Raw genomic sequence first — 27115 nt, forward strand, 5'->3', positions numbered from 1 at the left:
GCTGATTAGAACACCTGCAGCCAATCAAGAAGCTGCTAGAATCAATTAAGGCAGGCTAATCAGGGCACCTGGGTTTAAAAAGGAGCTCACTTCAGTTTGTGGTGCGCGTGTGAGGAGTTGGGAGCAAGAGGCACTAGGAGCTGAGAGTGAGAAGGCATAGTGCTGGAAGACTGAGAAGTACAATCATTATCAGACATCAGGAGGAAGGTCCTCTGGTGAGAATAAAGAAGGTGTTGGGAGGAGGCCATGGGGAAGTAGCCCAGGGATTTGTTGCTGTCACGCAGTTGTTACAGGAGCCACAGTAGACAGCTGCAATCCACAGGGCCCTGGGCTGGAACCCGGAGTAGAGGGTGGGCTCGGGTTCCCCCTATCCCTCCATCCCCCCAAACTTCCCAACTCCTGGTCAGACACAGGAGGAGTTGACCTGGACTGTGGGTTCACAAAAATGGCCAAACTGAGGGCTGCCATGAATCTCCGAGGTGAGCAAATCCTCCAATAAGCACAAGACCCACCAAGGTAGAGGAGGAACTTTGTCACGACTACTACATGAATATTAATGATAGAGTTGGTTGAAAATGTTCCAGTGGAACAGTTTTCCACTGGAAAATGCTGATTTGACAAAATTGAAAATTTTGTGGAAGTGTATCAGTTTTGTTGCATTTTTTTAATGAGAAATTAACAAAATGTTTTATTTCTACTTTATCATTTTTATTTGTATTATATTGTCATAATATAATATAAAAGTCAAAACATTTAAACTTTAAAGTTATTCTACTCTATTCTAAATTATAGCAAAATATCATTAATATAAAAGGAGAAACAATAACACTGAAATATTTTCAGAATATTGTGTTTCAAGAAAAATACTGAGATTTCAACTTTTCAGCATGATCTGGAAGGAGATCCTCTTTGATTAAATAGAACCAAAATGTACCAGTGCTTTCCACCATGTATTCCTTGAGACAATCTATTCTGCAGAAGGGATCTACTTTTCTTCATGAACGGTACCAGTTAATTGCTCCCATTCTGAGTTAAGGGAACAACTACTGAAGAGTGAAGCCTGGCTTCCTGGGGTTCAGAGGATAACTGGAGGGAATATGGAAAAAACTGCCAGTTCCAAGATGTATGCAAATATATTTTTGCAGCTACTCTGGCTCCAGGAGCTTTAACTGAGCCAGCAGCTTGTTAATTTTGGACATGCAGGACATTTCCAGAGTGCAATTTTCAGTTTTATATATATTGTATAGAAGGAAAAAAAAAAAAGCACATTACTCAATGAGCCTGCTGTCTACGACGCTTGAACAATATCACAGGAAACCTCTTCCCCTGGCCTGCTTTTGGTAGATATTAGAGAGCTGCCTGCTTGTCTATGTTCAGAGAAAGTGCCCTTACTCGTGCTGCAGGGCTTTTAAGACCAAATTGACTTTGCTTATTCTGGAGCGGATTCAGCAAACTTGTCACTGCTCATTTGTAGACCAATGCTCTGGGTGCATAGAGACATGAAACCCAGACTCAGTGGAATGGGCCAAATTCTGTGCTGATTTAACACTTTTAAAAAGCCCAAGTTAAGCCAGTGCATTGCACAGAACATCAATCAGCACAGGGTTTGACCCAGTGTATTTGCTAAACCTGTGGAAGGTGATATTGACATGCCAGAGCATACTCAGACCAATTAGGTGTTTAACAATGAACGCTCCTCTTCCCTGTTATTAGAGCCATGTGCTATGGCTTCCGTGCCTATGCAGCCTCCAGAGCCTCCCTTTAAGTCAATGTGGCCTTGAGTAGAGAGAGCTCTGTGGGAAAGATAGTACAGTTCCAGGTGCAGTCCCCACAGGTAGCAGGCATCTAAGTTGCTATTTGTCTCAAACTGGACAGCACTGTTGCTTTTACAACATTCATTCCGCCTTCAACCTCATCCTCTCCCCCTGGCCTGCCATGCATTCTTCCCACATATAGACAACAGGAGAGCTTGCTGCAGGTCCCAATTAGATAGCTTCCCCCATCCTTTTCAGAGCTGTGGGCAGTTCCAGGCACCGAGAGTCTCTACTGCTCTCCAATATATATGGGAGGCACAATCAGGCCCCAATTTGGTTTTGTAATCCATGCACCATTCAGTATCTGTGTTACAGAATAAAGGGAAGAATTGAGAGGAAGGATTGTCTTGTGGTTAAGGCACTGGAATGGGACTTAAGGGATCTGGGCTCTGTCCCAGACCTCATGTGTGACTTTAGGCAAGTCATTTAATCTCTCTTAGCTTCAGTTCCCCATCTGTAAAAGTGGTTAATAAACCAACCTTTTCCCTTTCTTTGTCAATCTTGTCGTGGCATTTCATAGCACCTCCCATCTGAGGGCCTTGCAGAAGTAGTATTACTTTTCCTTCATGATAACTATTAAAAACACTTTACAAACTAAAGATGCTCATTAATTTGACTGTTGCTTTTTTCTTTATTATTTTCCATTAGAAGGGCACATATAGAAGCTGTGATTTTAATTAGCATATTTCAGTGATGAATGCTATGAAATACCAGGAGAGAAATGTCTGTCACAGACAAAGAGCAAACACTGAGCATAGACACAATGTAACCATGGGGATCAAGGAGAAAAGGAGCCACAAAAATTCTGGGAATTTTTTTTTTAAATGTGTAATACTTGTATGGTTTCACAGTGACCTAAATGAGCATATAGACTCCTCCAGCATGCACTGCAGTGGTCAGGGGATATAGCAGAAGGGGTTTTCTTTCGCAAGCATTGATGATTTCTCCCCAATTATTATTATTATTTGTGTTGCAGTAACAGCTAGAAGCCAAACCAAGATCTGGAGGCCCCTTGTGCTAGGCACAGAATATTGGGAAAGACAGTCCCAGCCCCAAAGAGTTTACAGTCTAAGTAGATAAGCTAGACAGAGAGTGAAGGGGAAACCAAGACAGGAAGTGACTCATCTAATGTCCTACAACAGATCAGTGACAGAGCCAGGACTAGCACCCAAGTCTTCTGTCTCTTAATTCAGTATCCAAGTTGCTAGACCATACTGACTTTCCAAATCTCTGGCATTTCTTGTTTTAACTTTGTCATTTTAAGAATTGGCTAGTTGTTGTGCATCTGGATTAACCTGATCTTTCTCTTACTGCACTCTTCATTCTCTACTATCATGAATATGCAGGCCTATTTTATTCCTTTTTAGTGGGGATGGAAGAGTTTTTAAAATGATCACTCCATGCTGACACACATTTCACAAGAGAGTCCTATTGATGGGTAACATAACACTTTCAGGATTTTTTTTCCCATTCATAAAAACCCACTAAATTCTTCATGGTAATGGGACAATTACAGAGCTGGAAAGAAGACGAAAGTAAAATTGCAAGCGAAATTAAATACAATCTGCAGATTCCAAGGTAGCTTTAAGGCTAAAGAGAGGCTCAAATGCTACAGCACTGGACTGAGACCTGAGGTTTCTTCCCAGCTCTGCCACTGGCTTGCTGGTGACCTCAAACAAGTCATTTCCCTGCTCTGTGCCTTAGTTTCCCTATGTATAAAATGAGGCTAATGATACCTTCTTTATCAAGCGCTTTGATGAATGAAAAGCATTCTAGAGAGTTAGGTATTATGAATAACTATCTAGTAGATAGGAATAATAATAATAATAATAATTAATAATAAAGTATCTAGTCTTTCGAATTCCCCAAGTCCTGCATAACCCAGATGCAGATCACTATGTGACTGGCCAATACAGGACTGCAAAGGAAGCCCATAGCTCAGAGAGCACAGTTCTGACCCCATCTGTGTGTGTCACTTCAGCCAGCAAGAATTTCCTGTGAGTTGAAATAATTCAAAAGGGGTAAACAGGCATTAGCTATTAATTATCGGAAAAAATATTGGATGAACAAGAACTTAATGACCAGACAATATCTGGGCCTGTTTTCCTAGGTATAATCCAGCTCAGACTCCAGGACAGACAGAGTATTCTATTTGTATTTCACATATTTTATAACTGCCCTGTGTTTTTTTCCTTGGATATTTCAGTCATATTTTTTTCTGACACTTCATTAATCACTGGAAGTTTGTTCTAGGAAAAAGTAATGTCAGTATAAAATCTGCATCCTTTCCTCCAGTATGAATGTTGATCTTGGAATTCCTTAGCCTTTTCCTCATTGCCCTAGTATATGATGGCAGTGGTAGCCAATTACTGTTGGTAGAAGTAAGACAGCCACATCTTTCAGCATCCTTTGGAGACAGACTCCAAAGCTCACAGTCACCGTGTAAATTAGAAATCCAGTGCAACCAGCAGTTAGAAAGATTATAGTCCTGCAGTGGGATTAGCGCACAGAATCAATGCATTGAGATATTTCATTTCAGCTCTGGGTTTAATGAGATGCTGCTATGATTAAAAATCATACATTTAAAAAAAGAAAAAAATTCCCAATTGCTCTTTCTAATCACATTTTTGATAATTAAAACAGAATGCATTCAAGAATGTAACATACTTTTGACTATTCATGATGCCTATTTGTTTATTTCTTAGAGTTTGCACAGTGAAAACAGACTTGTTAGTTTAAATTTAGTCCAAGAATTGTATTATTATCGTTGTCTCTTTTACTTTATGTTTTATGTACACTATTGCAATTTAGCAGGGTTTGAGTTGCAACCCTGCATGCCTGCTTGCATCTCAGGTAAAAGCTCACTCAAAATACTCTTTGGCCTAGGAGACCGGAAAGCCTGGATTTGCCTCTTCTACCAACTCATGTTAATACTTCTCTGCAGTTCACAACCCTTGCTACTGAACAAGGTCTCAGTACCCTTTCCCTAGGAGGCAGGCAACTCTCTTTCCTACCAGTTTTTAAGCAAGGTATTGAGAGGCTGCACAAGGTCACAGTTGGTAGAAAGGGGAATAGGACCCAGCTCTCTAAGGTGACATATGAAAGTCTCCATCCCTGTGCCATATTCAGTGCTATAGTGTGCCTTTGGCCCAGCCATTAGTAGTGTGTGGTGTATTAGCTGCACCATCCTACGAGTAGTCCCCTGAGGGATTGTGACTGAGAGAGGAGGTGCTGAAGTTGCACAGGGTCACATCTGGCAAAGGGGTAGTGGTCTGCATCTCTTCAAAGGGCACTACTTCCTTTTCTTCATGTGCCCAGCCCCAGCTAGCTCCACTTGCATGGGGTGGGGAGGAGCAATGGCTCTGCATACTATTCCCTTTCCCCGTCCACCTCCACCCTAACCACTTGCCTGTGGGTGGGGTGGGGGGAGGGAAGCAGTAGCTATGCAGCCCTTGTGCTCTGGAAACAAGATCCTGGCACATGTAACATGGCCATGCATTTGGGAGGGGGGGGTCTTACAACCTCATGTGCATACCAGGGTGTAAATTAGCCCTAATACATGGTGCAGGTGTGGATACTGTGTACTTTCATAGACTTGGCACGGCATAGACATAGTACTATAACACACAAGATGCTACACCCATGTAGAAAAACTCTATGTTAAACTGTAGTTATAGTTGAAGACTATTGTGTTATGTACAATGGGGCAGGCAGAGATAACAGATTGCTTAATAATAAAACCTTAACATAAAACTTAACTTAGTTTTCATAAGCCATTTCCCGGGTTTTGTAAAAGAAAGCAATCTCAATTGATGTTCTGTCCTCTCTGGGACTTGGCATTAGCCCTGCCTGGTGCACAGCAGCCCTTCTTCTTTAAAAAACAACTATTTATTTATTTCGGAAGTTTTAACTGGTTTACAAATACTTGCCATGTAACTATCAGGGGCAAAACAATAGTCATTACAACAATGAGTGTTTGTTTATACAGTCATATAATCATCAGACTCTGTTTAGCAGGGTGCTGCCATATTGCAGAAGGAGCAGCTTTACACTATCCATGACATGCTGTTTCTGATGATTTTATTAAATGAGTGAAATCTCTGCTTACACATATTTAACAAACCAGGCATTTCTAAACTCCTTCACCTTTTAAGGCCTGCACAGACTGAACCATCAGTATACTCTTCATTACGCAGCTAAACTATGCAACACAGCCTACACTAGTAAAAAAACCTCGGTGCAAATGCACTGTGTATCTCTACAAGGAGTTTTCAAAGAGCCATAACTCAGTGAAATCAATAAAAAATATCACCCAAATTCTCCAAATGTATTTCTCCTCAGTGAGAGCTATTTCCATGCCAAAATTCAGCTTTCTTCTCCCAGTCGTTTCCGATGGAGGTCTGTTCAAACAGAGTTGGTTATCATTCTCTTTATATTAAAACATTGTTGAAACATTTTGGCTCAAACTTTCAGACGTGCACACACTCAAAGGGAGTTGGACTAGATGACCTCCTGAGATCCCTTCCAACCCTGATATTCTATGATTCTATGATATTACCTACAGGCTATGACCAAGTCTCAAATACAGTGGCCTAAAATGAAAGTTTGAGAAAATTATGGTTTGACTGAAAAGGGGGTTCGACTGGAAATTTATGGAACTTAAATATTACCAGTTCGGGTGCTGATCCTGCTATAATTAAGTTTAAAAAACCCCTAAATCTAATGTTTTGGTCTGAACCGCCTGCCTGCACCTCTTTCCCTTTAGTGCAAATGCTTGAGTAGCAGTTGCTGTGTTAAGGAAAAGGCTGATGGAGTTGTTCCATCACAGCAAGATTTCTCTGCAGCATGAGAAGGCGGAATACTTTCCACCCACAGGTCAGTTCTCAGTTTCCTTCTCATAGATAGTTATTTTCAGCCCTATGAAGAAACTGTAGCACCGTGTGTTAATAGGAGGTGCTGACAGTTTAGTAGGTAGGGTTGTTATTGTCGACAGTTTGTAGCATTACACCTTTAACAAGAAAATTGCAGCAATTACCTAACTGGGGGAAAAAGTGTTTGTGCAAAACCCATTCCAAGTGTTTTACCTTGGAGACTATAGTTCTGTTAATATTTATTCTAGCATATTTACTTGGGGATTTCTTATTTGAGGGAGACATTCTTAGAATTTCATTGGAGGAGAGAGTTTAAGTTTTACCTTTTATTGGGGCGGCAGAGAGTTTTATGAAGAAACATGTAAGGTGAATTTCCTTAGCTTTCGCAGTGGTTAAGTTGCCTGTGTTCCACGTTTATTCTTAATATATAACTCTGTCTGTTAGATACAAAAACGGTGGCTGGAGGAAATTGTAAGTACCTGGCCCAAAGCCCATTAACTCAATGGAAAGACTCCCATTGACTCCAGTCAGTTTTGCATCCAACCCTAAATTAGTGACTTGTCACAGAAGAGACATTGAATTGTAAAGTTGTCTTGGGATTGAGTGCTTGATTTGCACATCTTGGAAACTATTTCAAATGTAGTTAAAGGATTGACAGCTGCATCGGGAAGGTGCAGATAGAAGCCGAAAAATCTAGCCAGCCCCTATATGGTGTATGCAAGGTGGTCATGAAAGAGTTATTTTCCTAAGAATTCAGGCCAAACATTCAAGTTGGGTGCCTAAAGCATAGGCACCGAGAAAAGTCAGTCAGTGACCACTTAAGTCAGTAAGAGCTGCACATGTTCAGGTCACTTTTATATATGTTCCTCCAGCTAAGTTTGGGTGCCTGAAATTTGGCTGCCTGAAATTTGATAATTTTGACCACAGGGCTCAGTTGTGTATTCCTTGCATGTTCAAAATTCCCACTGAATTTAATGGTCACAGCTACTCTATAATTACTGCTCTGCTAAAGCACCCAGCTGCAGACAAGAGCCCAGTCTTGTAAACCCTATAGTACGTGAGGAACTTTATACAGATGGAGTAGTCCCATTGATACCAGTGGTACTGCTCAACGGCCTGATACAAAGCATGTTGAAGTCAATTGAAAGACTTCCACCAGGGTCAGTAGGCTTTGGGTGAGTTAGTGTTTGCAGAATCAATGTGTCCTGCCACATGTGTTAAGAAGCGTAAGAAGTCCTGATTCCTTGTTTAAGGGTATATCTGTTGGTTCCCTGGGAGGTCAGGAAGAGGTAATACATGCTAAAGAAGCAAAAATACAAACAATAACACATTTTTCTCCTTTATTAACCCCGGCTCCCAAATGCCTTGCTCATCTGTTATAAGCATTTTACAATCATGCATACAGGTGGTATCACTCCTATCTGAAACCAAGTGAAAACAAACACCAAGAGCTAATTTCTATTATCAGTTACATAGGGTCAGCTCCCACTGAAGTCAGTATAGACTTATCCTTGAAAATGACAGCAGAATTTGACTGCGGGAAAACCATTTAATAATTCACACAAAAGGAAAAACAAAATGAATCAACTGACTGAAGGAAAAAGTAGATTCTATAATAGAGCTACTGTACTTTAAATAGAAAACATTATGTTAGAAGAACATTCCCAGCCTTGTTTAAACAGACTGAATCAGAAAAGGGCAGAGATAAGGCCAGCACAACTTGCCCTGGCATGTCTAGACCTGTTTGGGTACTGCAGAACATGTATAAGTGTGTGCATTCTAAACAAGCAATGTTCTCCGAGCTGTGTAATACTGATTAACCAAAGGTTGGATTAAAGATGCAGGGATGGAGGTTAGGGAATATAAGGAATGCCCTGAAGTGCAAACAGCTCCATGGAATCCTGATCCATAAAACTTAGATTAATTAAAACCTAGATGAAAAATGCCAGTGCAAATACAAACAGGCCAGCTAGATAATTAAGTATGCCCTGTGATGCTCAGATAAACACTGCACGTTGTTATTCCTCCTCAGATATGTGGATCGTATTGCTGTGTATTTGGAGTTTTTTAGACATATTGCTGAGAGTGCTTCTGAGATCATCTCTCTTGCTTGAATTGTTCTGTGCTTCCAGCTTCCCACAAAGAAGGCCCCTGGATGGGGGCACAAGAGTATACAGCAAAAGGCAGAATAGAGATCAAATAGGCACCCATGAACCTGAGCAATCCCTGTGTAGAGCATAGATACTCACAGGCAAGTTGACAAGATCAGAATAGGCCTTGAAACCAAATAAAGTATCATTTCCCTTTAGAATATTTTGGGCTCATTGGTCGCTGCACTGTGCCTAGTTTCACAAGACTGGACCGGCACAGAGTAAAGTGCAAGTCAAACAAGAGGTGAGCTGTAGCTCACGAAAGCTTATGCTCAAATAAGTTTGTTAGTCTCTAAGGTGCCACAAGTACTCCTTTTCTTTTTGCGAATACAGACTAACATGGCTGCTACTCTGAAACCTGTCAAACAAGAGTGTGTGTGCTTTATTTAGCATTTACAGCAGTCATACAAGAGGTCTTGGATAGTGCTAAAGGACCTGCCCTGAGGGTGGTCTGGTTTGCAAGAACTGAGGTTGGCGGCCTGTAGCTCCCTCAGTTTGGTCTTGCAGCTTTGCGTTTTTATGGCTTTTCCCCTGCAGTTCGACCTTTTGGAGATGTCAGCAGCTCCTTAGCTCTAAAGATGCTAGAAGAAGAAGAGGAGAGATGTAGAAGTTTTGCTTTTTTAGGCTTTTCTTACATATATTTAATTTTTATGGCAATGTTGTTTCTTTAGCATCTTCTTACTTCCCTCCCATATATGTAGATTTATCAGCACTCTCTCTTTGGGCACCTAAGATTTCATATTTTTGGAAGGGATAACAGGATAAACTGAATGGCTCATGAGATTAGAAATGGACTATAGAGCCATTCACTGGTTCAGATTCAGCTTACTTATTGGTGACTGAAAGTTATTACTGCCTGATGGCAGTCCAGTGGGGAATATGAACCCAATTTAGTGAAAACAATGGTCCAAATTACCCACTATTAATTATCTTACTGAAGCACCCAGTTGCAGACTGGATGTGCAGTGATGAACTCAGTCTTGTTCAAAGTGGATGAGTTTCTACATTACAAAATCTGCCAGCACACTATGTGCTATATGTCAACTTTGTTAACAGTCACAGAAGCAGCGAAGGGCTGAGTGGGAGCGGAGAATGAACTACTACTGGTGAGATATTGTGGGGAAGCTTGTACTGCTTATGTTGATGTTGTTTCTGTCTGGCAGATATAAATAGAGGACTTTTTGCCAGTCCAGCACTTTTCACAAGCACTAAATTCACCCAATAAATGAACAAAAAAAAATCCAGATGAATGTAGAACAGATGGTGCAGTGAATATAGCATCTGATTCACATCTGCTCACCAGGCAGCTGAGACATCCAACAGCAGGTGAAAATGTGGGCTTCATCATCACAAAAATATTGCAGATCCTTGCTCAAAAAGCTTTTTCCATGTTACCATATACAATAACCTCACTAGTGTGTTAAAGGTTCCTATCAAAGTACAGTTATTCCATTACAGACCCAAAATGTGTATGAAAAAGCACTTTTCTTCTAGAGTAACACATGAGAATGAGTGAGTGAAGCTTTTGTTGTATATATTTTACATAATCTATAGCTATAGATATATAACTGAGTTTGGAGAGTTTAAAATCATGGTAGAAGAGGTCCTATTTGTTTGATTGCACTGTTCATGTGTACACACACAGGTCTAATTCTGAATCATCTGCCCCTCCTTTGAAGTTTGATGTTCTCTGTCTGAGGAAAGTCCCTTTAATCAGATTTGGAAGTAGAGGTCATAGCCTTCTCAAAACAAATGAGGTGTTTTTCAAGGTGTTTTCCCCCATTTCTGTAGGAGTATCCAAGAGCTGCACTAAAAACAGTAGAGCCCATGGGCTGCTCTAACTTATGCCCGGAGACCGCCTTGCACTTAGCAGCCCCTCAATCAGTGGAGTGCAATGTTGTGCTTGATGCTATTCCCTGATATGCACTGTGTGAACCTGATGCAAAGCCCATTAAAGTCAGTGGAATTCTTTCCACAGACTTCAATAGGCTTTTGGATCAGGCCTTAAATTCCTTGGCAGTAACTGAAGATGTGGCCCAATATGACCCTGTATATCAGGGCTAATTCAACTCAAGGCTTCTATCTGAGAAAATATTTATGAATCAGTTTTTTGGGGGGGTTTCCCCACATTTAACCATCTCTGGTCCTTACACAAGCACATTTCATTGGCAGCTTTGCATGTGCGAGGTGTACAAAACTGAGCTCTACAGTGTACAGTACAAGTGTGTATCTGCAGCTGGGTGACTTGAAAGAATGTTGTGCTTGCAGAGGGTACATTTTCTTTTGTTACAAGGAAAATTCTATTCATGCCAAAAGACGAGAAAGGGAGGTTTCTGACTGAGTCTACAATGTAGGCAAGACAAACAAAATGTTTGTTTTGAAATTGTGCAAGAGTGAAAAGGTCCTTTGAAGACAATGTGGGATACATCATTAATCCTAGAATGCAGAGGAGATCATCTCCTTCAGGCACGAAGAACTTAATTTGCAACACTGTTCACAAACTTAATACCCCTCATCTGTTACCGGGTAACTAGAGTATCACAGATCCCGCCAAAGTTTATGACATTAAGATTAGCAAGGCTTCTGTTCCTGTTAAAACGGACAGCTGCAACAACCTCAGAATGCCAGCCAAATGAATTGTCATAGGGCCATCTTTTCCTCTCTTTACCCTCAGACCAGTGCAATGAGGATTAGTAACACAGAGGATTTCACAGAAACTCAGTGCCTGGGAAAACTTGCTTTCTAAATTGAGTGCTGGCAAATCAACTTTATAAACAGTGTCTCATTTATAAAACTGCATGTAGCTCTGAAATAGCAATGTTCTTCCTTCATTAGGCATGGCAACAAAATATACAGCAACCCAAGAGCATATGAGCTTTTCATCAGCTTACACGTGATCCTTCTATTTAATGGTTTTATGTCAGAGGTCGAATTGCAGCAGATGCAGATCTAATTTTGGATGTTATAGGACAATGAGAAAATGACTCTCTACAGATACAGGCTCAGATCCTGAAAAGGTACTTAGGCCCCTAATTCCCACTGAAATCAAGAGGTGTCTCAGGGGGACTTCCAAATCCCACTCCCAATACTTCCCCTTCCATTCACCATTACATGGACTACATCTTTAAGATTGTGTGGACACCTCTCTCCCATTCATGATAATACAACATCCCTGGAGCAACTGCAGCATTCGTTTACATGGAAAATTAATAGCAGAAACCTATTAGATTTATTTTAGCAGGTCTTTTAATACGAGTTGACAGGTGCAGGAGAATTAGCACCCTGAGCAACATTTTCAGAAGTGTTTAAGTGACTTAAGAGTAGAGCTGAGTGAAATTTTTTTGTCAAACTTTTTTTTGGTTGGGGGCAGGTAAATAATGCAGATTCAACATCGTCACACTGTTTTGCAAATTCATATCAGTTATGTGTTGTAAAAAATAAATGTGGAAAAAGCCAGAATGTTTGTTTTACCATTTTGGAAATGAAACATTCCAGTTTTTCAGCGCACAATGGCTTTGTTTCAAAATTTCCTTCACGTTTATTGAAAACAACTTTAAAATGTTAAATGCTCAAACCCCCAAAACAATTTTTTCCCAACTTTTCAATTCACTAAAAAGTTTTTAAAAATTGTTTTCGGTTCAACCTGAAACTAAATTTTCCCCCAATTTTTTCAAAATTGCTAATGAATTGAAAAATCCACTTAGGCTAAGTCAATTTTTAAAAAAGTCCTTGGCATTTAGGAGTCTAAGTCTTATTGGCTTTCAAGGAAACTTAGGCTTCTAAGTACCTAAGTCACTTTTGAAAAATAGGGCTTAGACTGTGAAGTCACTTAGATGCTTAGAAATTTATACTCCCTGTGGCTGACCAGCGGAGCTCCAATCCAAGGGGCTAGGTCAGTGGGTTAGGTAAGGCAGTAAGGCAAGGTCAGGCCACACAGCAGGGCAGGATCAGGTGAGATAGGAGGATGGCAAGGTAAAGTTACACAAGGTAGCGAGGCAATGCAGTCGAGGCAGCAACCAATAGGCAATGGCCTGTTGCTCAGGCCAGCTTCTTCTTCTTGTTGGGATCTTTATAGAGGCCAGGTATCCAATGAGAATGCTGTCTGTCCAGCCAATCAGGGGCTAGGGGCATGGCTGTTGTGAGGTCACAGGCCTTGAGCTCTCCAACTGTTGGTCAGGAGCAGTGATGTAGTGTACTATCTTGTCACAGAGCTGGCGTCCACTATCAGGGTCTTGCCACCAGACCACAAGCAAGAGCTCCACCAGTGGTCACGCACCACATTTTGAGAACCTCTTACTGAAATCATGCTACATCAGAATATTGAAACGACCTCTTTGGCACTGGGAATCTCATATGTGTTTTACATAGACCCAGGATGAGAATATTCCTGTCAACAAATGATATATGAAAGCCGTTGCAAGGGAAATAGGATATGGATAACTCATTGCAAAAGCACTATGCTCAGCATGCTAGTATACTTCAGCTCTCCTGCAGCTTCCTAGGGATGAACAGAAAAGTCTGCATTTTGAGACAGGAGAACGCACATCACAAACCAGTTAGAATGCCAGGCCTTTCACATGTACCATCTACCACTTCATAAAGGATAGTCCTTGGGGCAGCGATTCTTTGCTGTGTGCCTTGTGCAACACAAAGGCCTTTATATGGACTAATACCTAGTCTTTTATATGGACTAGTGCCTTTTGATTCTTTGAGGGTTTTATTTTAAAGAAAAGAGCTATTTCCATTTGAAATGCAGCCGCTGAACTCATGCACTAGCTGTTATTTTTCACAAACAGGCTTCCAAAGAAATTCACTCATATGGCTCAATACGCTGCAGTAACCAAGCACCAGGAGTGATAAAGATGCTGTCAGATCAGTTCATTGTTTTCTGCCCCCCTCTAAGAAAAGACTGTTCCTGGCTGAACGTCTGTGCCCTCCCTCCCCCCCAAAAAAAAAAAGACAAAACAAAACAAAACCACAATATTTCTTATTTCATTTGGCTAGTTGACACTTGCCTCCAGGCAAGTTCAGACCTGATGTAAGCCGGTGTGGTGAGGGGGGTTACTGAACCTAAGGGAGTGAAGGCGCAGTACGGTGGGGCATGCTCCAAGTGGAAGATCTGCTCAGAAAAAGACTCTGACAGTCAAGCAGGGAGGGAGGATGAACGAGAGACAGTTTGAAGGGAGGAACCTAGTTTGCAGCTTCTGAGGACAAAGCAGTCCACAGGAGAGGGTCTGGTAAGGCCCAACTGGGATTGTAGGGGCCTGCCCCTTTTCCCTCCTACACACACTGCTGATGGAGCATAACTGGAGACTAGGAAGAGAGCTGGAATGATTGAGCTTCTGGGACTGATTGGGTACTCCAACTGGGCAGGAAAGTAGGCTGTGACCACACGTCAAAGAGAAGAGAATGTGGGGAGGTAGGAAGAGGCTGGTCAGGTGCACCAGGAAGAGGTGACAAGACATTCCACCCTTCTCCCCACTGGGTCCTAGGCCAGGACCCAGTGCAGAGGGAAGGCCTGGGTCTCTTTATCTTTCTCAATCTGTCCAGGAGAGCTTTGGAGTACTGGGGAATTGATTGGCTACAGTCTGCCTGCTGGCCCCAGAGCGAAACCTGCTATGGGGTTGAAGGACTGTCAAGCCATGGCCTGGCCACTAGGCATGCTGGCCTCCAAGTGAAACCTGCTCCAAGGTGCAATTCCATTTAACTTACTGTGGCTACTCTGGCTTTATAGCAGTGTAAATGAGATCAGACTCTGGCTCTGCGTCCCTTGAGTTGGAGTTGCAGGGACTCCTGGTGGAAGACTCAATCACAACAATTTATTATATAGAACTGTGCCTTTGCTTGCAATGTCTTATTTTTCTGATGATGCTTCATTTAACATAATGCTCAAGGATGGAGATTAAAGCATTTCAGGAGATGATCAATTTGTATAAATTTAGTGCCGGTGCCTTGGGTTTCTGTGTTTTGAAAAGATAATTGAAGTGTAAAGTAGCTGAGACACTGACACCAGATTACTCAATAGATATTTGGAGTTTGACTCTACTCTCATTGAGATGAGGCTTACACTGGTGTAAATTACCTCGATTGCGTTACTCCTGATGTGAGAGGCGCGCCAGAGACAAATCCCAAAACAAATCTGTGTAGAGTACTGGAGAATGCCAGCCATCAGCTTTACTTGGGAAGTTGGGGGTTTTTTTAAATGAAAATTTCTAATACAAAGCCACAGAATTCTTTGTTTGTATAAGCAAGTGAGGCTCCAATGAAGTAATTCTGTGTTACCCCAGTAGTGAATTTAGCCCATAGTCTTTAAGAGAATACAAATGCACATATAAACACAGTATGGAGACAGCACTGTTTTCTCCTTTTTATCTCTGATATCACTAGCTAATATATACATACAAACCTAGTAATGGCCAGTATGAAAAACCAAGCTACTTCATCATTTAAACTCAGGGATCTCATGACCTGCCACCCTATTGCATTCCAAATATGCTACAGGTTATGCCATATGCAATTCCCATGTAGAGAAATGAGAGTTTGTGGGGATGAGAGAGTTTGAATCTAATCGGTTGTTTGTTTGTATTGCATTTATCTGCTTCAGCTTCTAGTTCTTTCAGAAGTGAGTGTCAGATGATCGTCTTCATCCAGAACAGATACTTTCTTCTGTAGGCACATTTATTAGATTCATATTCTAAACAGCTAAACCTGAACATTGGTAGCTACATAGCAGGCTACTTGACCCATGAAAACCCCCCACATGTTTTTGCTGAAAAGGTCTACACAGCTGGTTTTCATCAGAGCCTTCCCCCTTTGGGAATCATGTGTTTCTGTGATGCAAAAGCAAGAGATAGGCATATGGAAAGGAGAGAGAATAAGTCACAGGGGATAATAATTTACACAAAGAGAGAGCATGTGCAGCCTTTGCCCTGTGGTTTTACATAACTTTCACTCAAAACGGGATGCTAAAACGTTTGTATTGGCTGTGGTAGCCCTTTGGTTATAGAGTAACTGAGGTAAGTAGCAACAAACTGTTGCGTCAGAGTAGCTGAAGTAGCTGTAGCTTCTAACATACACTTTTATTGCTGCATTAAGTCGTATTGTAGATCCCTATAAAAACGTAGATTTTGTTACCCATTTCCTTACATGGATGTACAGCAGGAGAAAATTATTAGCTCTCAATACTCATCATAACATCTAGGGAAGTTTTTTTTTTCCCTCATGGTCCAGAATAGGATTAGGAAACACTGAGGTAGTGACAGTTCCTCAAAAGGCTGTCCCAGGTATTACATGAAGATCCAGTGCATGCTGGGACAGGAAGCTTGTGGAGTGAGAGTCAGTTCTTTGAAGACAATGAGACAGGTTGGATGTGTTGCATATGGCTCCTGGGGGGGTCACATGACTGTGCTGCCAAAATTTAATGAGCTCCTGCTGTTTTTGGTCTGAGAGCAACATTTGCTTAAAATCAAGTCTGAGCTAAATGGTGTTTCTAGCCAGAGTACTTCATGTTTTGCTGGATGCGGGGGGAATAGGGCCTCAGTAGCAAATTGAAGGGTAGTTTCCCCCCTCTCTCCCCCAGAAACACAGCAGCTGGTACAACCTGGTGCATTTTAAAGCAATAAAAGGGGAAAGATGTTTCTCAGCATTATTTTTATGAGTCATGGATATCAGGCATTCTGGGAGGGAAGTATAGCAGTATGGTCCCATGGGCTCCTGCAGAGACAGTCACATCACTTCCACTCACTCTTTTAAATCACTGCGTCTAGTACTACTCAGATACTGTGTGCACACCACATTGCCAGAATGTGTCATTAAAAAAACTAGATGCGGCAACGTAAAATGGCTGTGTGGTCTTCAGTGTCCTCTTTCGGAAAGTTTGTTTATGGCATGGTTAACATAAAGTCTTGACTCCTCTCTATGCATGCAATGAGTTTATTACACCATGTATTGCACAGGAAACAGCCCATCTATTACATTCACACATGTATGCAAGGGGGTCATCTAAGCCAATCAGTACCGCTTAGACCAGTGGTGGGCAACCTGCGGGCCGCACATGGCCCATCAGGGTAATCTGCTGGCCGGCCAACATACTGTTTGTTTACATCCGCCCGCAGATCCCAGTGGCTGCAGTTCACCGTTCCCGGACAGTGGGAGCTGCAGGAAGCAGCGCAGGCCTGACCACCGCTTCCCGCAGCTCCCATTGGCCGGGAACAGCAAACTGCAGCCAATTGGAGCTGCGGGCGGCTGTGCAAATGTAAACAAATGGTCTGGCGGGCCACCAGCGGATTACCCTGATGGGCCCATGTGTCACAGGTTGCCCACCACTGGCTTAGATCACAAGAACATAAAAATGGCCATAGTGAATTAGACCAACAGTCTATGTAGCCCAGTATTCTGTCTTCTGACAGAGGCCAATGCCAGGTGCTTCAGAGGGAATGAACAGAACAGGGTAATTGTGGAGTGATCCATTCCCTGTTGTCGAGTCCTAGCTTCAGGCAGTCAGAGGTTTAGGGACACCAGATCATGGGGTTGCATCCCTGACAACGTTGGCTAATCCTCCATGATTTTATCTAATTCTTTTTTGAACCCAGTTATAGTTTGGGCCTTCACAACATCCCTTGGCATCGAGTTCCACTGGTTGACTGTGCATTGGATGAAGAAGCACTTACTTGTGTTAGTTTTAAACTTACTGCCTATTAATTTCACTGGGTGACTCCTGGTTCTTGTGTTATGTGAAGGGGTAAATAACACTTCCCTATTGACTTTCTCCATGCCATTCATGATTTTGTAGACCTCTATCATATCCCCCCCCCCAGTCGTCTCGTTTCTAAGATGGACAGTCCACAGCCTTTTTAATCTAGCCTCATATGGAAGCTGTTCTTTACCTTTAATCTTTTTTCTTGCCACTCTATGCTTTTTCCAATTCTAATATATCTATTTTTGAGATGGGGGTGATCAGACCTGCATGCACTATTCAAGATGTGGGTATACTGTGGACTTATATAATGGCATTATGATATTTTCATGTTATCTATCTCTTTCTTAATGGTTCCTAACATTCTATTAGCTTTTTTGACTGCCACTGTACATTGAGAAGCTGTTTTCAGAGAACTATCCACAGTGATTGCAAGATTTCTTTCTTGAGTGGTAACAGATAATTTATACCCCATCATTTTGTATGTACAGTTGGGATTATGTTTTCCAAGAGGCATTTCTTTGCACTTATTAACCTTGAATGTCAGCTGTCAGTTTGTTGCCAAGTCCTCCAAGTTTACTGAGATCCTTTTGTAACTCTTTGCAGTGAGCTTTGGATTTAACTACATTGAATAATTTTGTATAATCTGCAGACTTTGCCACCTCACTATTTGCCCCCCTGTTTTCCCAGATCATTTACAAATACGTTGAACAGCATTGGTCCCAGTACAGATCCTTGGGGGATCGTGCTATTTACTACTTTCCATTGTGAAAACTGACCAATTTTTCCTACCCTCTGTTTCCCATCTTTTAACTAATTACTGATCCATCAGACGACCTTACCTCTTATCCCATGGCTTCTTATTTGCTTAAGGGCCTTTGGTGAGGACCTTTTCAAAGGCTTTCTGAAAGTCCAAGTTTACTATATTGACTGGCTCACCCTTGTCCACATGCTTGTTGACCCCCTCAAAGAATATTAAATATTGGTGAGACATGATTTCCCTTTAAAAAAGCCATGTTGACTCTTCCCCAACATACTGTGTTCAGCTGTGCGTTTGATAATTCTATTCTTTTACTATAGTTTCAACCAGTTTGCCTGGTACTGAAGTTAGGCTTACCGGCCTGTAAGTGCCAGGATCACCTCTGGAGCCTTTTTTAAATATCGGAGTTACATTAGCTATCCTCCAGTCATTTGGTACTGAGGCTGATTTAAGTGATAGGTTACATACCACAGTTAGTAGTTCTGCAATTTCGAATTTGAGTTCCTTCAGACCTGTTGGGTGAATACCCTGTGGGCCAAGACTATAACAGGGTCCAAAAAAGAACTAGATTCATTCATGGGATAGGTTTCAGAGTAGCAGCCGTGTTAGTCTGTATTCGCAAAACGAAAAGGAGTACTTGTGGCACCTTAGAGACTAACAAATTTTTTTGAGCATAAGCTTTCGTGAGCTACAGCTCACTTCTGAAAGCTTATGCTCATATAAATTTGTTAGTCTCTAAGGTGCCACAAGTACTCCTTTTCTTTATTCGTGGGATAGGTTCATCAATGGCTATTAGCCAGAATGGGCAGGGATCGTGTCTCTGGTGTCCCTGTTTGCCAGTAGCTGGGAATGGGCGACGGGATGGATCGCTTGATGATTACCTGTTCTGTTCATCCCCTCTGGGGCACCTGGCATTGGCCACTGTCGGAAGACAGGATACCGGGCTAGATGGACCTTTGGTCTGACCCAATATGGCCATTCTTATGTTCTTATGTCCTGGAAATTTATTACTGTTTAATTTATTAATTTGTTCCAAAACCTCCTCTACTAACACCTCAATCTGGGACAATTCCTCAGATTTGTCACCTAAAAAGAATGGCTCAGGTGTGGGAGTCTTCCTCACATCCTTTGTAGTGAAGACTGACACAAAGAATTCATTTAGCTTCTCTGCAATGGCCTTGTCTTCCTAGAGCTGGGGTGCCTGAACAATTTGTAGAGTGGGGGTGCTGAGAGCCATTGAACCAAACTGTAAACCCTGTATATGATAGAAACCACTGCTGTACCCCCAGGTCCACTACCTATATACTTGAGTGCCCCTTTAGTACCTTGACAGGTTTCAGAGTAACAGCCGTGTTAATCTGTCTTTGCAAAAAGAAAAGGAGTACTTGTGGCACCTTAGAGACTAACCAATTTATTTGAGCATAAGCTTTCGTGAGCTACAGCTCACTTCATCGGATGCATACAGTTTCCACGGTATGCATCCGATGAAGTGAGCTGTAGCTCACGAAAGCTCATGCTCAAATAAATTGGTTAGTCTCTAAGGTGCCACAAGTACTCCTTTTCTTTTAGTACCTTGATCATCCACCCTGCTATTAAAGCCTGCCTGTGAGATATGCTGAATCAGTGCATTTCCCAGGGCAATTGATCCATTTGTCCGTGGGCAGCCCTTCCCACTTTCTAAATCAAACTCAGGAAGTGTAACTGAAAGCAGACAAGACTAGCTATGAACTGTGCTCTTTTGAAATGCCATATAGGTTTTGCAGTCCACAGTGGTGCACCATCATTACCAGTGAACCCAAACTGTACATCTGGAGGTGACTCAGAAATGTGATTGGATATTCTTGTGTCAAGTTCATGCTGAGTATTATCATCTGACCAGCAGTGTGGTTTGTGGCATAATCCTAATATAATGGGGATTTTTCACACCAGCATTCCAAAATACACTGAGCAGATTAGCAGCACCCGTTTGCAGTATAACATTGGTCTGTTCTGAAAGCTAATTATAACCCTAGCCTTGAATTAAAACAATCTTGTTCTACAGGAGGATACAGCAACATGAACTAAACATGTTAACCACCCTTATCTGACTATAGCTCTGATACAGCACTCAGATATTACAGTGCTGGGTGTATAGCAATATGTGGATTAGACAGGATATGGCCAGACCAGATTTCTGTGAAATGAGTTAATGCTTACATGATAGCATCACATGGTTGGCGTTCGTTTTGGGAGAAGTGTACACAAACCACTGGATATCCATGCATTGCTTTAACTGGCACTGTAGATGCCAAGGATTTTTAGATTCATGGGGCACAGATGGGATTACTAGAAACTAATGATTAATAGTAGGCTGCCTTTCAGTGTAAGTAGGTGCAAGGACATTTTGTCAGTTTGAGGGGAGTGACATTATTTCCTGTAATATTTTCAGTGATCACTTGACTTCTTAAAGTTATCTTTGTGCTTTCTTAAAGTCCTTGTTTAACTCAAAAGGGATATGCTTTCATTTCTTATCAGCTGATGTTAGATTTCCACAGGTCTTTGTTTTTGTGAGACTTCTATCCCTTTCCCTAGGTTTTGCAACTTTGCATTGCCTCTGTCCATTTGTCTTTCTGGTCTCTCCCTCTTCAGTTGTTTTTGCCTCTTTTCACAAACCACTGGAAAATTCAGAACAGGGATTTCCTGTTCTACTGCAAATTGCACTGGTCCCTGGATATTCCTTGTTGCAGTACATGCTTTGCTTACATAGTGAACATCAGGAGAGTAGCAATTTAGTTTAATAAAGATAAGTGATTAGAATTTTGTTTGTTTCTTTTAAAAAGTGTCACTACAAATATGTATGCATGTGCAGTCAGCAGTATCTCCAGGGACGAGAACTGTCATGTCATACATACCATAGCTTAACATGAGCAATTCTAAATGCCAGCAAAGATCTCATCATTGTCAGTGTTTTGAAACCATTTTGATCGGACTAAATAAAGAGTTTCAAGAAACTACAACCAACCACAAAGCCTGTTTCATACAGAGCTGAGCGATACAGAGATCATCTTGTGTTCCCCTTAATAAATGGGCCTGGTACTGAGATGCAGTGCTTATCACTGTGGCATAACCACAAAGGCCCCAATTCAGAAAAGCACTTAAGCACATGCATAAGTCCTATAGACATCAATGGGTCTTAAACACATGCTTAAAATTAGGGTCCTAATCCATATAAAATGGAGCCAGTTCTCCATTTCCTACTACAGAGGTGCAGCCTACAGAGGCTACAAGATTAAAGGCTTTCCTGAATCTGGCCATAGATTTAAACAATTTGTAACGAGAAGCACGTATTTAGGAGCAATACTGCAAGCGCTCCTATGAAAGGGAGAAGTTTCCTTGCTCAGTAGCTGTGATCCTTTTATGCATGATATTTCAGTAATATCAGCTTGTCCAAAATGTCCCATCAAATGGCAGTAAATGGCTTTTAAAAAAATTAATTCATTTAGTTGCAACTGAATGGATCTGTGCTGATTGAGTTCTCAGATCTCAAGGTCCTAAACCAGCCAGGCTGGGGTAATGTGTAATGTATCCAAAACTAAGTGGCTACATTTGCATCCAGCAGACATTACAGAAGGTGGAAGAAATGCAAGAACTACTGCAAAGGGAACTAACAGTAGGCCTGGATTTCCAGCATGTAAATTGCTGCTGCTAAGAGTACCTAATTCTTACTGGCAGATTTTGGGAAAGTAACATATTAAGTCTTTGAGGGCTTGAGAGAGGCAGATTGTCTGCTAGATGGGTTTGCTGATGGGATTTTTCTTTTTCACAAAGGGTTTACTAAGTGTAATTATTATCTTTTGAGAGACTTGAACAGCATTCTCTGCAGTGGCTTCTGAAGACTCTAAGAGGAACATTTCAATTAATCATTTTGAATGCTGTTGGAGTTCATTTATAGATCTCTGAGGCCAGAAGGGAATTTTAGATCATCTAGTCTGACTTCCTGGATAACACAAGCCTTAGAATTCCATGCGCTTACTCCTGAATTCAGCCCAATAAGTTTGCCTAAAGCTTATCGTCCAGCAAGACATCCTGTTTCGATTTGAAGACAAAAAGAGATGGAGCATCCACCACATCCTGTCGTGGCTTGGTCCAATATTAATTTCTCTCTGTTAAAAAATTGGGCATTCTTTTTATTATAAATTTGATGGGCTTTATCTTACAGCCACTGGTTCTTGTTATGCCTTTCTCTGCTAGATTAAAGAGCCCTTTAGTACCTGGGGTATTTTCTCCCTGGGATAATCCTTATAAAATGTCTGTGTCATGAAACTTCCATGGTGGGGTGGGGGGGGGGGACACCGGTAAGTGTACAATAAGGACCATTTTTGCTCTGGCAGGGAGATGTCCTAAGGGAAGCAGTACATTTTCCCCTCTCTCTAAATTCAGCTGATTCTTTGACCTTGTTTGTGCAAACTGAACGCCATTGTTTCATCTGCCTGTTTTATGTTCCCTTTGCAGAATCGTCAAACCTTTAACAGCCTTAGCTGCCTTAGCACCACAGTAGACGACTGTGCTCCGCAGAATCAGTTCTGCCCTGGTGTCAACAGCCCCAAGTCATGGACAGCATCTCCTTCCTCCTCTGATGTCATGCCAGGCAGGACACCAGCCTGCACCCCTGTGCCAGAGCCGCACTCAAACGCAGAAGAATGTAGAGTTAGCAAAGACGACTCCTCTTGGGAAGAGTCAGATTATTGTGCCACGGAAGACGAGAGCAGTAGAAAAGAAGATGAAAGAGCTTCATGGAAGAGTAGTGGGACAGGGGGGCGGAATGTCTTTCCGCTAGATGGTGAATTAGACATTGAGCAAATAGAAAACAATTAAAGGATGTTGTTTGCATCAGGGTTTGGGGATGTGAATTAAGAACAGGGAGTAGTAGAATCTCCTAGGTTTAATCCTCGGGTTATACTGTATTTAGGCATAAAAGCAAATCAATGTTCTCATCCTATCAGCAATAGGAGACAAAAGCAGCCTTGCCAAATGTCATCAGGTATCCTGAGAATTTTTTTTTTTAAATCTTGAAATTCTACATAACTACTGTAGCCAGATATCAGCTAGTTTGGTTAAAATAGCCCATGAGGCTTTGGAAAGAAGCATTCTAGAGCTCTCCAAACTGCATTTCCCCCCCTCCATCATTAAGTCAACAGCTTTTAGTAAACTTGAAATTGCAGCTGTTGGAGTAACTGCAATTTCTTAGTGAATACTTGTGTTTAGATTTTTTTTTTTTTAAGGACTGGAAAATAAAGTACTGGTTTTGATTCACAAACTAGGTACTGTCTAGTACAGAGAGCCAGACTGAGAGGGGCTATGTTATGCCTCACTGGGACCCTCATCAGCCTGGACTTCCTGGGCAGCAAGATATAAGGAATGTTTCATTTTAACTGATTCATACCCCCTCTTCTGATTCCATACTGCACCTTAGACACTAGGAGAGGAGAGATTGCAAGGGGGTGATGAATCCTTAGTTTAACATTTCATCCTGGAGATCATTATTCAGCTCAAGTTTGAGTTAGGGATCTTATAACTGAAACCTTGCAGTCCTTACTTAGGCAACACTCCTAAAGTCATAACCACAGAACTATCCCATATTGCCTTGTCATAAAGCCTTTTTAGTCCTGCAGTCATCAACAGAGCCATTAGAGGGAAATCACAAGCATAGTGCTTGACATTTGATCATGATCACAGCAAAGGATTTATATTTTCAGTTTCCTTAATTCAATGAAAGCAGAGGCTAGGGAACGCACAATAAAAACAAACCCCCCTGGGGCCAGATCATCAGCTGACGTAAGTTACCTTTGACATCAATGGAGTTATGCCTGTTTACACCAGCTGAGGATCTGGCCCATGTCTCAGTGTTTGGGAACTTCAGATCAGTGTTAGAGCTGTGCCGGGCATTAGCATAAAAGCAAATTCTGCTGTTTCCAAAAGAAATTGGTATTAGACTCAGCTGCTTTAGTGTTCTTCCTTTCAAGCCTCTCTTTTAGACCCAGTGGAAAAATAGTCCAGCTTTCTACTAGGCTTGTGCAAGCAAGGCTTTTAGAAGAGGCAACTCAGTGTTTGGCAGGTAACATGAGTTCTAATGGTGACTGTTCTGATCTCGCTCTCACACCAGTGTCAATCTGAGTACGTCCAGTGTAGTCAGTGGAGCAAAGCCAGTAGAAAACTGGTGTAAGTGAGATCAGAACTGGAGACTTAACAATAAAACAAAACAAACATCCCAACAGGCTCGGATTTTCTTAGATGTCCTTGTCTGGTGTGATAACAGTACATTGATTAAAGCCTTTGTGCTTGTCGGGCACGTCTGGCAGGTAACATAGAGTGAAATTCTGACCCAGAGGCAAAACTCTCATTGACTTTCATGGGGGGGGGGGCAGAATTTCACATTTAGTTTTGCTGAAGACAGAAGGTACTTACTTCATCACTGTGGGAGAGTCCAACTGAGTCATCCTCCTCTTTTTGAAGAACTCTTGTGAAAGCCTGTCCAAGGTTTCATACACCAGAACCTTTTTGATTACTCCTCTGCTTCTACCTACATCTTGCCAGCCTTTTCTCCAGTACTTCTTACTTCAGGGATGTGATATTTTTTTCTTTCTTTTAAGGGTTCATTAAAAAAAACAACACAAGTTTGTTTTAAATTTGGCATGGAACTCATAATGACTGTGAGGTGACCTACAGAACACTGCCAGCACAAAGCATCTGGTGCAGCATTCGCTCTGTCTAAACTGCTGGACAGCTTGATCTTACTGCGCTTGAGGATTTCCACAGCACTAGTGCTGTACAGGGCTTGTTGCCAATGGTCATCCATGTTGTTAGGGTAGATGCAATAGGTGTGATGAGAAATTGCTTTCTGGTCACTTAGGATGGGTTTTATCCTGTGATTTACCAAATCACAGAAATAAAACACGAACATTCAGAGAGGGTTTAAACCCTGTCCCACTAACAAATACAGATTTTCCGTGCTTTCGTTTGGCGTGTTTTACTGTGAAATGGTTTGATGTAAAATGCAGTATGATTATTTGACAAAGTAAGCTCTCAAGATGTTGAAAAGCCAGGTAGCAGCACTGAAAGCTTCCCCTTTCCCTGTCCCCATTTTTAGCAACGATAAAGTGGTGAACATTAAGTTTATACAATTTATCATACCTTTTACCTTGGTAAAATAAGCTGTTCACTTGCTAAGAGGTCTATGAGGAAACAATCTTTTCTTTTCTTTTTTACTTATAGGAGAACAATAGCCTAGATATGGAATTTTAACCACATCTTCTTATGTGACTGCACTTTTTTTCTGCAGTGGTTCAAGATGTGTGTAGCATCTCGTATCACAGTGGAATCCATCCAGTTGTGTGGCTTTATAAAGTGTCCAGTCAAATTGCATAGAGTGTTTTGTTTGTGACAATGTTAATTTCAGCTCTCTCTCTAGATAAGGTGCTGGCACACAGTGGAAGCCAAACAAGTAATCATTTTGGGGGGATGGGCGATGCTTTTATTTTTATTGTTCGGGAACTAACACAGCTGTGTGAAAACAATGTTCTGTTCAATGCATTAATCGAGAAAACACACCTTGTCTAAATTCTTTAGGCACATCATTTGGAAAGTGCAATCAGACGTTTGTATGCCCAAGTTGTGGGTGCATAAAGGTGATCACGCACACATTGACCCTTGCATTCAGAAGTGCACCCTGGGACACATGCACCACACCACCTGGGACACATGCACTTCTGTGTGCACACTTTTTAAAAAGACACACTGACAAAATATCAGTTTCCTCAAAAGCAGACTAGCTATTCAGTGAAACCTCTAAAGCAGTGGGTCTCAACCAGGGGTCCCTGTACCCCTGGGGGGACACAGAGGTCTTCCAGGGGGTACCTCAACTCATCTAGATCAGTGTTTCACAACCTGGGGAGCATGGATGGGGGTGGGGGGGTTGCAAGTGCAGAGTGGGTATTAGGGGGTGGCAAGCAGGGCAATTGCCCGGGGTCCCACGTCACAGGGGACCCCAGAAAGCTAAATTACATGCTTTGGCAGCGCTCAGGCTTGAGTCCCAGGCAGCAGGGCTCAGGCATCAGACTCCTGAAAGGGGTACAGTAGTCTGGAAAGGTTGAGAACCACTGCTCTAAAGGAAAGGCAAGAATAAGATGCTTTGGGGTAGTGCCCTTCTTGTAAAGAACTGCTACTCAGTTCATTCCGGGATGGTCTCTTCTGCTGGAAGATTGCCTAATAAGGGTGGTTTCTTCACTGTATGAGAGAATACTTTGTTAATGCTTTATTGTCTATTTTATCTTTTATAGCCACACATCATACCATTTGGCTTCAGTGACTATTTTGAGTCTTCCTGTGAAAGTGAAATGACTGGTATTTTCCCCCAAATGATAGTTCCTAAACTCTGCTGGTGGCATAGCTCTGAGACATCATTAACATCCAATCAGCTACCAGTTGGACTGATTGAACACTGTGCAAACGCTCCCAAATCCTTTACTGTCAGTTATGGCTCCTGAACTGTTAGTATTGCCCCAGCCTCTACAGCACCAATCTTGTTCCCATTCCCTCTCCTCTGTCAAGAGGTTGCCTCTCTACTGTGTATCCCGCTGCTGCAGATCTTTCTTTCTGACCTCTACAGCTCCACAGAGGTCAATATTCCTAAGCCTGATAGCTCACAGATGCAGTGGTGCAGCGGTTCACAGATGTAGTGCATTGGACCATCACCACAGTGCTTCTAGAGTATCTCTCTAGAAGGATCTAGAGTATCTCTTGTTATGCCGATTTGTGAAAACCTGGACTGACTTGTTTTTTATTTGTTT

At 41.8% G+C, this 27115-nt stretch overlaps 1 protein-coding gene across 1 annotated transcript in view; it reads left to right on the top strand.

The window, feature by feature from the left end:
- FAM53B (family with sequence similarity 53 member B) overlaps positions 1–26211 on the top strand; it is a 124074-nt gene extending 97863 nt beyond the window's left edge. Inside the window, exon 5 of the mRNA XM_077822944.1 lies at positions 22782–26211. Within this exon, the coding sequence (XP_077679070.1) occupies positions 22782–23144 (363 nt within the window). The 3' untranslated portion in view covers positions 23145–26211. The remainder of the gene's footprint in view (positions 1–22781) is intronic.
- Positions 26212–27115: the final 904 nt, after the last annotated feature.

The sequence above is a fragment of the Eretmochelys imbricata genome, chromosome 7, assembly GCF_965152235.1.
Source record: "Eretmochelys imbricata isolate rEreImb1 chromosome 7, rEreImb1.hap1, whole genome shotgun sequence".
Taxonomy (NCBI): domain Eukaryota; kingdom Metazoa; phylum Chordata; order Testudines; family Cheloniidae; genus Eretmochelys; species Eretmochelys imbricata.